Source organism: Sceloporus occidentalis, unplaced genomic scaffold (assembly GCF_023333645.1).
Source record: "Sceloporus occidentalis isolate IW3139 unplaced genomic scaffold, rSceOcc1.0.p SCAF_7, whole genome shotgun sequence".
NCBI lineage: Eukaryota > Metazoa > Chordata > Lepidosauria > Squamata > Phrynosomatidae > Sceloporus > Sceloporus occidentalis.
Window position 1 is genome coordinate 6,479,548 of NW_028316987.1, and position 14,249 is coordinate 6,493,796.

Genomic DNA, 14,249 nt, shown 5'->3' on the forward strand with positions numbered 1-14,249 from the left:
CTATCTTAGTTACAAGCAATCTCCTCTTTAATTTTTTCTTTCCATGTTAAACCACCATAGAATCCTTGTATCTTCTAATTAACATGGAATAATTAAAATCAAAATCAAAGAAAGAAAGAAATGCAGCAGAGCAAAACGAAGAGGAAGAGAAGAGGTAAGATTACTTAAATTCATGTCTTTTTGGAACTATTTGCTCAAACTGATGGCAATGCAGAGTTGAGAAACTGAAAACATAAAGCTCTATCTTAAAACAACACAGAGACATGGTTTTAAAAGGTAAAGGTAGTCCCTTGACATGAATGTCTAGTTCTAACCGACTGTAAGGGTAAGTGTTCATCTCCATTACTAAGCCAAAGACCCAGCATTGTCCAAAGACTAATCTGGTGATTGTGTGAACAGCATGACTGCACCAAATGCTGTTACCTTACCACCGAAGTGGTACCTGTTTATCTACTTGTATTTGCATGCTTTCGAACTGCTAGGTTGGCAGAAGCTGGGACTAGTGACAGGAGTTCACTACATCATGCAGCACTTGGGCTTCAAACTGCCAACCTTCCAATCATCAGAACTGGCAACATAGCTTACACATACAGAAATACAAACCTTGATTCAAGAAATGACAAGCTGCGTATAGTATATAAAGCTAGTACTAGGTTTGGAAGGTGTAGGGCACCGTGCATCCCATGGGGAAAGTGCAACTAATGGAGCACTGTGAAGACCCTCAACCATCTTTTTTAAGCCCTTAAAGTTTCTACAATATCCTGCAAACCTCACCCTACCTCAATTTTTAAAAATTTAATTCACTCAGAACAGCCACAGTAGGTGCAGGATAGTCCAATTGTGTGATTCACAGAGACCACAAAGAAGAAGAAGCAGTTGTGTTCCCTCGCCTCACCCCCAAATATCCCCAAACAAACAAATACATTCAAAAGAAGCCAAAATAACACCAAAAACAATGTTTCATCACTTCTGGTTTCATTTTAGCACACTGGTGCAGGCCATCAAGGATGTGCAAATATTGATCCCTACTCCTAGCACAGTTGTCCACCCTTGGTGTGTAGAAATAACAAACTGAGCAAACTACTCCAAACCATACCCCATCTTGTTTTCCTTCTGTCCACACGAAAAAAAACCCTCCATTCAGGTGGGCCTTCATGAAATGGCTGAATGTTGCACTAAGAGGTTTTAAAAGAAACATAGGCTTCAGACACTCCAAAGGGGCCACCATCAAGCCAATCCAGGGTGTGTGCACATGATGCACACCCCCGAATCACTTGGAGGCGGTGCAAGGACCGCACTGGAGTAGCTGAACGCAACTCAAAACCAGCCACAAAAGGAGCAGTTTCTTACTGCTCCTTTTCATGTCCTGTTGAGGACCGCAGCAGAAGGTGCCCTTGGGACTACAGCATCTGGTTGTTGTGGTCCTGCAGTGGTAGCAATCTCTGGTCGCTCATTTAGCCCTATTTACTTGAGCCCATAGTGGACTTAATATTTTACTCTTTTTTACTTATTTTAGGTCTGGCATTTTAAAATTGTTTAACTGGTGGTTTAACAGTATAATTAATGTAAGTTACGTCTATGGTTTATTAGATTTTAACAGGGACCTTTTTATTTATGTTGGAAGATTTACAGTATCCCAACTCTGGGAAGAAGGTAGACTGTAACTCAAAGTAAATAAACATAAAGAACCTAATTCAAGTATTCTCTATTTATTAGAAAGAACCAAAGTTTAGATTAAAAAAACAGAGGGGTGAATTCCAGAGCCAATTTTTAATTTGTCAGCACTTTCAATTGCAACTCAAATGAAGCAAAGATTGTGCTTTAATTCAAGCAATTTGTATTGAGGTAACTATAACATATAAGAAGCAAACACTTTCAATATTACTATTTATAAATTTTAGCCTGAGCTGGAAAGAACATGATGAGGGACTGAATACTTTGCTCCCTCACAGGGAAGAGGGTCCTAGTTCAGACAAGATTGTTAAAACTGTAGAACGAAGCTAGTATTTTGACGTTTTCAAAAGGGATAACAGTATTAGCCACTGGCAGGAAACACTGTCGAGTCTAGTGGTACTTGCAGACTAAAATTTATTGTGGCACAGCTTTCATGGACTCCAGTCCATTCTAATAGCTGCACAAGGGGCTAACTTTAGATGGCACATGCATATGTAAATACAGATCAGAAATATGTCTGGGATCGAATTAATGTTATAAGTCCAATCTCCCTTATCAGACTTACTTTGGATTAGAAGTATTTTGAATTTTGGAGTTTTTTAGATTTCAGAATATTTCTATATACAGTGGCACTTGGCATCCACAGGGTTCTGGTTTCAGTACCTGCCATGGATGCCAAAATCCATGTATGATGTCCCTCATATAGTATAGCAAAATCAAGGTGTGCTTTTTGGAATTTATATCTTTTTGTAATATTTTCAAACTGTGGATGGCTGAATCTGTGAATAAAGAATCCATGTGTATGGAGAGCTGACTGCATATAATGAGACTAGAGATGGGACCCAAATCTAAACATGAAATTCATTTATGTTTCATATACACCTTATACAAATAGCCTGAAAGTAATTTTATACACATTGTTTTTTTAATAATTTTGTGCATGAAACCAAGTTTGTGTAATCTGAACCACCAGAAAGAAAAGAAGTCACTCTCTCAGCCACAAATGTGGACAATTTTGGATTTTGGAATATTTTACATTTTGGAATTCCAGATAAGGGAGACTGAACCTGTATTACAAAGGATGGCCAGAAGATATACATCTCACACTAATATATAAAACCCAAATGAAATCTAGTAAAAAGGGGGGGAACCCCTACAGAATCAACGCTGTTGGTGTTGTGTGCCTTCAAGGCCTTCAAGTCATTTCCAACTTATGATGACCCTAAGATGATCAAATCATAGGGTTTACTTGGCAAGATTTGTTCAGGCAGGATATGCCATTGCCTTCCTTGGAAGCTGAGAGTGTGTGTCTTGCCCAAGGTCACCCAGTGGTTTCCATAGTTCAGTGGCGATTCGAACTCTGCTCTTGAGTCATAGTTGAAAGCTCAAATAACTATATAATGTTAGGTCTCTCAGAATCAACATAAATAAAAGAAACTTTACCTTTTTGCAGCGTGCTGGGAAAAGAGAGAGTCACTTTCTCATCTTCGTTCTGGTAGTTGAATCCTGTAGCGTGGATTTCTGAAAAGTAATGGAGAAAGTGTGCTTAAATGGTTTGAATAGGCAAGCAAATTTCCTATGACTTAAAGGCATCTTGAAAGATACATACAACAAGATGTTTGTATCACATGATCAATGCAAACAGCAAGTACATTTATAATATAAATGTTGGACAGAAAATAGGGTATCATTAATCAGTGACAAATATACAGTACTATGACTATAACTCAGGGTTGATAGTGCAACACTGTTCTTCATCTCAAAAAAGGAAGGATGATACATCTACAGAAACTACTGTCCCGAGAAAATCTGTGCTTGCAAAATCTACAAATTTAGTAATGTTTGGAAACCCAAATTATATAACATCAACCATGGAACCAATTCATTAAAACAACTAGAAATTCCAACTTGGTGAATTTCTATGTAGAAGTGAGTATGTGCACATCAAATCACCAAAGACCATGATCTGTTCTTAGAAGGTAGACATATATAAGGATACTGTTTTATTTCAAGACTACAGTTCAAGGGAAGACTTCTGCAAAAGCTTTATTCTGCTTTAGACAGGAAAACATTTGAGAAACTCTTTTTAATGCATAAAATGAACATTCTCTCTCCCATATACTCCAGAATCTAAACCTGTTTGTGTGATTTCATAATGCAAATTTTGCATGCTATTTGCACAGACACCTATCTATTCCACAGTTCTTAACAGTCTGTAAAATATATTCAACTATTTATTAGTACAAACAAGTCAGTGGAGCTCAGTTATGCTTAGCTGTAAAATCAATTTTCAAAACAAAGGCTAGAATCCTAGACTAAGTGAAGCAATACTGAAAAGAACATCTGAGGAAGAAGTACGCTTTTCACACTATCCTTTATCATTCTTGATCCAAACAGAAAAGGAATCTGAAGTGGCTAGGCATGACTTTCTGGTACGTTCAAGATCCAGCATCTCTCTCTTTTTTCTATAAGGCAATTATTCAGTCTCTATAGCATTACAAACCATTATACTCAATTCTTTCTCCCCTTGCAATTCCAAAAAAAAAAAAAAAAAAAGGGGGGGGGGAGGAACATTGTATAAACTCTTAAAAGAACATACTTCAGAATTGGTTTATTAGAAACCAATGTCAAGAATTTAGAAGGAGGATTCTCTACCACCACTCTAGGGAAAACATTTCTAGTCCTTTATGAAATACTGTATACGTTCTGTGTCTCCCACCAGTGAGTTTCTAATCTCTTTTTTTCTGAATAAGGCGCTGGACCGAATGGTAGTGTCACAACTACAAGGTTTCTTGATTGAAGCTGATTATATGAATCACTTCCAATCTGCGTTCAGGCTGGGCAGATGATAGTCCTGGTAAATGAAACAGGCATGGTGCCTGAACTATGCCAGCAACAGGGTGGCAAGAACTGCCTTCTTCTGTTAAGTTGGTCCTCATAGAAGCATTAAACACCATCACAAATACTATAGCCTTCTGGGTTGCTGAGATGATATGGAATTTGGGAGCATCATTTTGCAGTGGTTCTAAACATTCCCAGAAGCTTGTGCTAGCTGACTTTTCCCTCAAACCTTACTTCTGGTAAAAATGGTAAACATGTGGCCTTCTACACACTTTTAACTGCAACTCCAAGCACTGCTAACCATTGGCTATGTTAGACAGAAGTATGGGAGCACATCACGTTGTATGGGTCAGACATCTCCATTCATTGCCTCTAGCCTGTGACTATTTAATCCCCATTGTTCTTATCTACATGAAACTGCTAGAGGTCATATAGTATGGGCTTGACCTTCATTATGCTGATGGCATCCATCTTTATCTAAACTTTTCAATTGATGTTAAGAAGCTGTACAATTTCTGAACTACTGCTTAGATGCAGTGAAAAGTCAAGCATAGCCAAACAAACCAAGGCTCAACGCACCAAGATGGAGTGCAGTAGACTGCAAATACTTAATGTTTTGGACTGGAGAGTACTTCCACTGAAGTACCAGATACGCAACTGGACACACTATCGGATACGACATTGTTCTTGGAAAACCAGTTGGTGACATTGGCCAGGAGTGCTTTGCTCAGCTTCATCCAGTATACCAATTGAATTCCTTCCTGAGGATCTTGCCACAGTGATTTACACCCTAGTCACCTTTCATTTAATCATGGCAAGAGGAAATGGAGGTGTCCAGACTCCTGTGCATTTTACGGTCTATACAACTCCACTCTTTGATCACCTATACTAGCTTACAGTTCGTCTCCAAGCCCAACTCAAGGTGCTGTTTTATCTAAAAATCTCAAAAACCATCTCCTTCATATGAACCTAGCTATAATCTGAGATTGTCATCTGAGGTCCCTGTTATACAGTATTTACTGTCACCAACTGGTATGTGTTTTTATTTGAATTTTATAAATTGCTAAAAGTGCTTAGTTGGCTAAAAGGCAATTTACAAATTTATCAAACAATAAATCTTTGGTTACAATTTTTAGATAACAGGTGGTATGAAAGGTCTTAGTCTGGTATACCAGAGAGCTGTGCTAGTTAGTAAAGCTACTGAGTAAACAGAGTGACCAACCATCTACTTTCTATTTTGCTCAAAGCTTTTTCAGAGAATTAAATCTCTTTTCATTCCACTCAAAAAGCTCTGTATAACATAGGCAAAGTCAACAACAAAACAGATCCAATAAAAGAGTTCACCAACCTCTTCCCCAGTAAACCACAAGATAAGGGCATGCTGATAAGCATTTACAATATACAGGTCTATTCAGCTGGCTTATAAGACTAAGGGTAAATAAAACCCTTAAAAACAGATCAAAAATAAGCTGCATGAAAGCATTAATCACAAATTCTTATTCCTATATTACATTTAACCAATGTGCTGAAGTGACAAAGAGTTAATAAAATGTATCCTCAGCATGAAAAAAGCCAAGTCTTCACTAGAAAAATTAATGAATACACAAAAGCACCCTTCAAAAATCAGGCCTTGATAACAGTTTATATAGTGCATATTCATTTTGAAACACAGACCTTTTCCCCAATTTATACAATCACTGAAGTTAAGTAAAAAATAAGCAGTAGAACTTTAGTTTTCAAATAAACTACCTTCTGGATACTATTTCAGACAAAGGAACTTGAAAAACCAACTCTGAGTACTCCTTACCTACGAAAGCCCTATGAAATTCATGGTGTCACCATAGGTCCACAGGTAACTTGAAGGTGCATGCATGTGTGCGCACCTTCTGGTTACAACTTTCTACAAAGACTCACGTGCTAAAAGAATTGCTGTACATTACAGTATTCTGAGGCATGTTCTGGCAGGTATACAATTATGGAGATAAACCAATCTAATCTTTTTAACCTTGCTGTTGTCTTGCTTGGGCTGAGCACTGAATCTAAAATCATTCCCCTGCATAGAAATGTATTAGTTAGCAAGCAGCCTTTGAGGAAAGACTGTTCACCATTACCGATCTTACTGAGAAACAAACTTATATTATTGGGCAGACAACTTGTTTATTCAGTGCATTTAACATGCTTGAGTGTATGCTGTTCCAAACAGCTCTGCCAGTCTCAGATGGCATGTTTGTGGGCCATGAAATATCTCAAGGAAACCAAGCAGTTGAATCTGCATGGCAAAAAAAGAAGAAGCTGGTGTTACTGTGCAACTAAGATGGGTTGTGGAGATGATAGGTTTGAGCAGAACCGAGAATTTGTGGGGATAGTCAGAAATGCTTGATAGGCCTTATACTTGCAATTGTTCATAAATAAGTCTACCCACTTCTATACCCCAATCTCTGATTTGTAACATATGACTTTTTTAATTTTTAGCTTTGTAATTTTGTTTTATGTATTTAATATTGCATTATGAGGGTTAATTTTGTGGGAATTTTAGTGTTGTTAAGATTTATTTTATTATATGGTCTGTTTGTATTTTATCTGGTTGTAATCCTGCTTCAATACACAGGGAGAGGCAGGAAATATAAATAAATTTATTATTATTATTATTATTATTATTATTATTATTATTAAAGTTTGAGCTTCGCCCATGGTTGACAACATGATTCTATGTGTATGTCAAACAAAACAAGGTCAATGGTTCTATTACTAAAGTGTCCACGGATAGGTCAGCCTTTTCCTCACACTGTCTGAAAAGGTTTGATGGGCATGAATAGCTAGTTAGAAAAGGACACAACTGAAAGTCTTATTTCTTCTCATCTCATCATTTTGTCTTCCAGGTTTTCCCCAAGACGATCAGAAGAAAAAATAGTAAACTGCTGCCAAGTATTGTGTGCCCTGGATAATTTCAAATCAAAGCAATTATTTCATCATATCTATTGTAAGTGGTGAAGGTAAACTTTATTCCCAAAGAACTGAATCCTTGTTGCTAATTTAGCTCCATCTCATTCAACAGGACAAATATTCACAGGGCCATACCGGTATGCCATTGTTGAACACTATAGAAATGGGTATATTCAAGCTTAAGGCTCACACTTTCTTCTCATCATCTGCACCCAACAAAATAATCACATGTTTCCATTTCTGCTTTAGAACTCAGCATTCTTCTGCAATACCCAAACTCAGGGGACTGTTTTAAATTACTGCTAGTTTAAAATTAGGGTGTTTTCATGGGTGATATCATTCTGTACTAAATAGAAGCAGCAGCCAAGAATTTCAGTGAGATGTGTTGGAAGCACTGCAGCCGTTAGGCATTTAGAGTTCTAAAATGCAAAGATATAGGCCAGAAACATGAGGTTTAAAATGGATTGCTGAGTATAAACTCAATGGATTTTGATCCCTGCTATCTTTAGATTTCAAATGGAAAGCAAACCTGCTATAACAAGATAGCAGGTCAAACATTCTTAGCAAACAAAAGAAAGGAAGGGCTAACATCTGCCTTGAACATTTTATTGACTGGAAAGCACACACTTCCAGTCTAGAAGGAACATTACTGTAGATCTCGACAGCAACATGTTGACAATGTTGGAGAAGTTTAAATAAGGGCTAAGAAAAAACAAACAAAAAATCACTGAAAACTTCTTATGTTGCCAACAGTAAGTGAAACATTTGTAACATTATTTCACAACTGTTGACACTGCATGTATATATGATGGCATAATAATATGTTAATATAAACTTGTTAATTCAGTCATACACTCAGCACACTCACACTAGTGAACAATAATCCCCAACCCCAACCAAGTCTTCAGTGCTTATGGTCAGGGAAGCAATCCTGACCGGGAGTAAAGCATAGAAAAGATATGCCTGTCTGAATGTGCCTTCAAGTCACCAGTTGATGTATGGTGGGTGACCCCATGGATTTCATATGGTTTTCTTAGGCAAGCAATACTCAAAAGGTAGTTTTGTCAGTTCCTTCCTCTGAAATATAGCCTACAGCATCTAGTATTCATCTGTGGCCACCCATCCAAGTACTAACCAGGGCTGACCCTCCCTAGCTTCCAAGATCAGACAGGATCTAGTGCCTTTAGGGTATTTAGGCCCCATTAAAGAGATAGTAAAGAAAACACATGACGTTAATAGAAGACTTCATTCCATTGCAGTTTAAGGTATGCCATAATATGGCTGAATTGGTGTTGCATTTATTTGTATTTTATGCAGTACAATAGATACTTAGTATAGTTATAAAAACTAAAAAAATGAGACTTTGTTCATACCTCTGCTAATGGACTAGATTCTGATAACATAACTCTGTTAATATAGTTTCTCTCTCTAGTCTTCCTTTGTAGGTTCTTTGTTCAAGGACTGCAACCTGTAAATCCCTTACTGTATGTCCAGGAAAGCTGAAATATTCTGCAACTGGTGTATCGATATGCCACATTTTTTTCTCTCCCTCTCATTTCCTCCATTTTATGTTGCAAGAGACTAACTTAAATTGGTACTAACTTCAGATACAAATCTATATCATGGACTGGGAGCAAGCTCAATCAAACTGGGTGGGATCTACATCTGAATAAACATGTGGACTTGTGTTGGCAAGGTCTCACTCTAGCAGTTAGCATCTAACTTCATGTGTTTAAAAGTGTCATGGAGGTTCAAATATCTTCCCATTTAATTTGTGTTCCAAGTAGTTTCTACTATCAATACGTTGAAAGAATTGAGAAGACACAGAGAATGAGGGAAGAAATAAAGTTTTTAATTAAGTACTTTTATTTAATCTTGCACTGGACAGAGGAACTGTAAATTAGTATGGTTAGGAAAAAGAGACGGCACTGTATGAAACATTAACCCAAGAAGAGATTAGCAACTTGGCATCTGGAAGTTAAAGTACTGCCAAGCATAATACAAATCTTTGTGTTACAATTGGAAAAAATACATTGACATCCCAAAATGAAATTTGTCAGCTTGATATAAAATATGTACTTATATAAATCCATTTAAGTTCAAAATGGCTTTTAATAAATAAAGTTAAAACTATATTTCAAAGAGCTACTAAACCTAGAAATAATCCACTGGTGATTGACATTACTGAGGACTTCCCATTGACTTTGTTCACAGTACAAAACAGTAAGTCATTTTGCAGCAATGTCTCTCAGCTACTGTTTTTGTTGCAGAAAACTGTCTCTGTTTCAAAGCCACAGACACTGTCAACCAGACCAAGCAATCAATCCAGCAGTAACAATCACTTTTGAAAATACTGTCATCACACAGACAAATCCACCATGGTATAAAAAAAACAGGGCTCAAAATATATGTCAAACTCTTTACAGCCAAAACCACAGAAACTATCCCTGTTTAGGAGTTGAAGACATTTCAAATTCAAACATTAGGACAGGATTTCTAGCAATAGCAATAGCAAATACATTTCTATACCACTTATCAGTGCACTTAAGTACTCCCTAAGCGGTTTACAATGTGTAACCTAACTGACCCCAACAATCTGGGTACTCATTTTAGCAACCTCAGAAGGATACCAGGCTGAGTCAAGCCTGAACCTCTGGCTGGTATTGAGCTCACAACCTTGTGTTTGTGAGTGAGTGGCTGCAATACAGGCATTTAACTGCTAAGCCACCAGGGCTCTTAAACCCAGGTAAACATTAACTTGCTATCTTTCTCTTCAGTTAAGATATATTACAAATTAAAATAAGATAGTTGCCTGAAAAACAATGACAGGAATGCAAATACAATGACTGTTGGAAGCAACAAAAAATTCCTGTAGGACCACAGATTTGGGATAATTGATTTTCAAATCAGAGTATTATTACATACTGGAGTAAACCATCATGAGTGACCATAGCAAAACTTACCCATTGGGTGGGGATGGACACCAAAACTGAAATCTGAAGCAAACTGCACCAAATCTGCTGTAGTTACTTGTTCTGTCATTATTAAATAAAAAATCTTATTTTATCATTTATTTTCTGATCAAACCTGGACAATTGTTCTGTATTTAGAGGTAAAACCAATTCATCAAATTCATTCCCAATCTGCACCATATTTCACTATGTTATGCATCTATGCATGTCATGGTTGGTTTTTAGTCTATTTATAGACAGTATTGCTGTGAGATTTGACTTGTGATAACCTAAGGCTATAAACAAATAAAAGAACTTACGAACCATGACAGCTTGTAAGCCTTCAATATACAGAGCACTACACATATTAACAATTTTGCTGCAAAGAACATCTAGTACAGATTAAAATGATGGTGCAACTACAGAGCAATTCCTGAAATTACACAGTAGCCAGATGGATATGTTCATTAATTAATGATTCCAATTTACAGTCCTGCAAAAAAAAAAAAAAAAAGTCTGGACTTTGGCCAAAGGTTATTCGCAGTTATGTTCCAAAGGAAGGACAAAAGAAACTATTCAAGCCAGAATTATACACACTGGGAAAGTAGCCGATTATGCCAATTTCAAAACAGAACTAAAACACTAGCTATTCTAGATGCTGGTTCACAACTTCATAAACCATGGGTTTACAATGCTACAAACATCTACTTCTCCCTGCAAAAGGCACCAGTTTCTGTACAGAGAACTGTCTTGCAATAACTATCCTAGTGGCTGAAATCCTCTTGGTAACTAATTTTTTTAGATGTAGCAGGAGAAATATCTTGCAAAAAGATGATGCATGCATGTACACACGCCTTCAAATCCCCTGTCAACTTACAGCAACCCCATTAATTTCATAGGGTTTTCTTAGGCAAGGAATACTCAGAGGCAGTTTTGCTAGTTCCTTTCTCTGAAATATAGCCTACACATCACCTGGTATTCATTGACAGTCATCCATCTAACTACTAATCCTATGAGGGAGCTGACCAGGCAGGCCCAGCTCCATCAGGGCTAGCCTGGAAGAAGAGACTCCTCCCTCCATAACTGTCATCTTCAGGCCTGCGAGGGAGATGACCAGACAGGCCCAGCTCCATCAGGGCTAGCCTGGAAGAAGAGACTCCTACCTCCAATAACTGTCATCTTCCGGCCTGCGAGGGAGATGACCAGGCAGGCCGAGCTCCATCAGGGCTAGGGAAGAAGAAGAGCCCTCCCTCCAGTCCATCTGCCTTGGTCCAGGCCTCAGAGGGAGAGAAGAATGCTGGACCTGATCCCCTTCCCCACCACCATTCCCTTCTTTTGTGTTGTGACTTTTTAGATTGTAAGCCTGAGAGTCTATTATCCCCTCTGTTGTAAGCTGCCTGGATTCCCAGTGATTGGACGGCATATAAATAAATCCTATTATTATTATTATTATTATTATTATTATTATTATTAATCAGGATGGCCCCTGCTTAGCTACCAAGATCTGGTGCCTTATCAATATCCCTATGCTAAGCATGCAAAACAGATGATGAGGGAGTTCTGTACCCTCATCTACCAAGCAGCTGTGGGGAAGATCTAATACTCATGTCAGCTACCCTTGCACAGCCATAGAAGGAGGAGCAGTCCCCAGCATTAGGCTGCTCCTTCTATCTTGGGTGTGTAAGGGCAATTAAAACACCCCGAGAACACCGGCTGAAGCTAAGTGGAAGCCAGTGAGGACACAGCTGTGTAAGACCTCCATGGATGCTGCTGCTGCTGCATACCCAGAGAGGTAGTGGGAAAGAAAAAGAAGCCTCTGCCCCACAAAGGAGTGTGGAAGTAAATTGGCAGAGAGTTGCATTCCACCACTATTTCCCAAAGGAATTCTGACTTAATGTTAGTTAACTAGCCAGGATTAGAAGCCCACCATCTCACAAACCTCTAAAGATGTGCAGCAAAAATCTTGAAAGCAATTCAAGAATCCAATCCCTGGCTTCAGCACAGAGGTAGACAAACGATGCGCTCTTAATGTTTTGAACTACAGCTCCTAACAGAGCAGTAGAGTTGGAGTCATAGATTCAGAGTCGGAAGCAATTTAGGGTAGAGTGAATTGCTACTGATTCCAGCTTCAAAATAACAGATTATAATAACATATGGTAAATACTTTAAATTTGTATTTTACTATTTACAAATGTATTAAATGCATAGTTTGTTGCATATTAACTTTCATAGGAATTTAGAAAAGTTTTCTTGTTTAAAAGGTTTAATCAAATGAATATTTTACGTCCTATATATCTAAGTAGCCTGATAATTACGTCATGCTGATGAAATGCCTCGTGTTACCGTTTTATTACAGTGAATGTGTTTTAACTAATTAATATACATTTGGCATTTATAAAGAGTTGGGAGTCAAACAATAGAAAATAAGAGGAGTTTGAATTGAAAGCATAGCATACTGACTTCACAGCCCTGCTTCCCATGAGTCCCAGCCAGTAAGTGACTGTGGGAGCTGTAGTTTGTTTATGCCTTAGTCTACTGCCAGAAAGACCCCAAGAGCAGTGTACAAATTGTTAATTTGACAGTTCCCTTCCTTCAGGCTTACAATCTAAAGAAAACACAATGCACAAGACAAAGAAAATGGCAGTGGAGGAAGAGATTAAGTCCATCAGATACTACTTGTTCTTTTTACCATCTGAGGCTACAGCAGTGGCACTTGGGATGTTGGGGCTTAGGGCAGGATGGAGCTATGCCTGCTTTTCTCCCCCTATGAGGCCACAGCAGTTAAGCAGAGTACCCACTCCAATTAAGCACTTGCTTTTTAAGTTTCCTTACCCTTCCCTGTATTATAATTCCTAAATGGCAGTGGAAGCACACATTCACTGATGAAGGAAAGCATTACAATCCAATAAACAAATATATGCTCTCTTGAAAATGCCCTTTCTCTTAAGCTTTCCCCTCACGACTTCTAGCTTTCCCAAACATTGCTCATAACTGCTGATCCAATTCAACAATGAAAAAGAGGGTACTTGACCACTGATAACAGCAGTGGAAGGACTTGCACCCTTCCCCTCTTTGACCCTGCTTGGTTATCACCAAATACATTGGCTCCCAAAGATTCTTCCCTCACTTTTCCTAATTGAAAGAGCAAAGGTGTGTGTGTGTGTTCTGTCAGTGTCGGTAAGAACAACCTCAGTCCACTAAAGCAATATTTCAGACTAGAGAAGATGCAGCTGTTAAGCACTTGTCCCTGTCACCCAGCATAGGGCAAAGGACATGTTTGCATTGAGCAAGGTTGAGGCTGCTGTTACTACTCACAACTGTGGCTGTGCCAGTCAGAAAATAAAGATGCGTGGAGAAAAGATGGGTAAGAGTTTGTCATCCACTGGGAAAGTGTTTGGGGAGAACATGTTCTCAGTAGTGACTTTTGCTTTTGGGTTGATTCCTTTTTTTAGTGTTCTATAATTTTTCTGTGTTCTGTGTGCATGTTTCTCATTCACCACCAAAATGATAATGCTTCCCCAAGAGTAGTGCAGAACATTAATTGGGGTACTTCTTTAAGGATTTTAAATTCTCCCTTTGCCCTCATGGCCTTCCCCATATTGGAAAGACCTTAAAAGGAAAAGTTCCTTTTGTCTTCTCTTGTTCTCAAACTCTACATCTCACCCCTGAAGTGGTGCCTAGAAACTTTTCTTATCATTTTAAGAACTCAGTTCTACCCATTTATATTTAAAGGTGTGCACTCCATGGGGTTACTCATTTTCTGACAATAAACAAAACCTTGCTTGGCAGAGGTGAGAGAAAAAGGCAGAGTATGTGTGTGAATAGTTAGGTGGGTGAATA

At 38.2% G+C, this 14,249-nt stretch overlaps 1 protein-coding gene across 1 annotated transcript in view; it reads right to left on the reverse strand.

The window, feature by feature from the left end:
- Positions 1-14,249, reverse strand: part of LOC149309095 (puromycin-sensitive aminopeptidase-like) — a 91,113-nt gene that overhangs the window by 44,193 nt on the left and 32,671 nt on the right. The window contains exon 3 of the mRNA XM_089531780.1: positions 3,118-3,195. Within this exon, the coding sequence (XP_089387906.1) occupies positions 3,118-3,195 (78 nt within the window). The remainder of the gene's footprint in view (positions 1-3,117; positions 3,196-14,249) is intronic.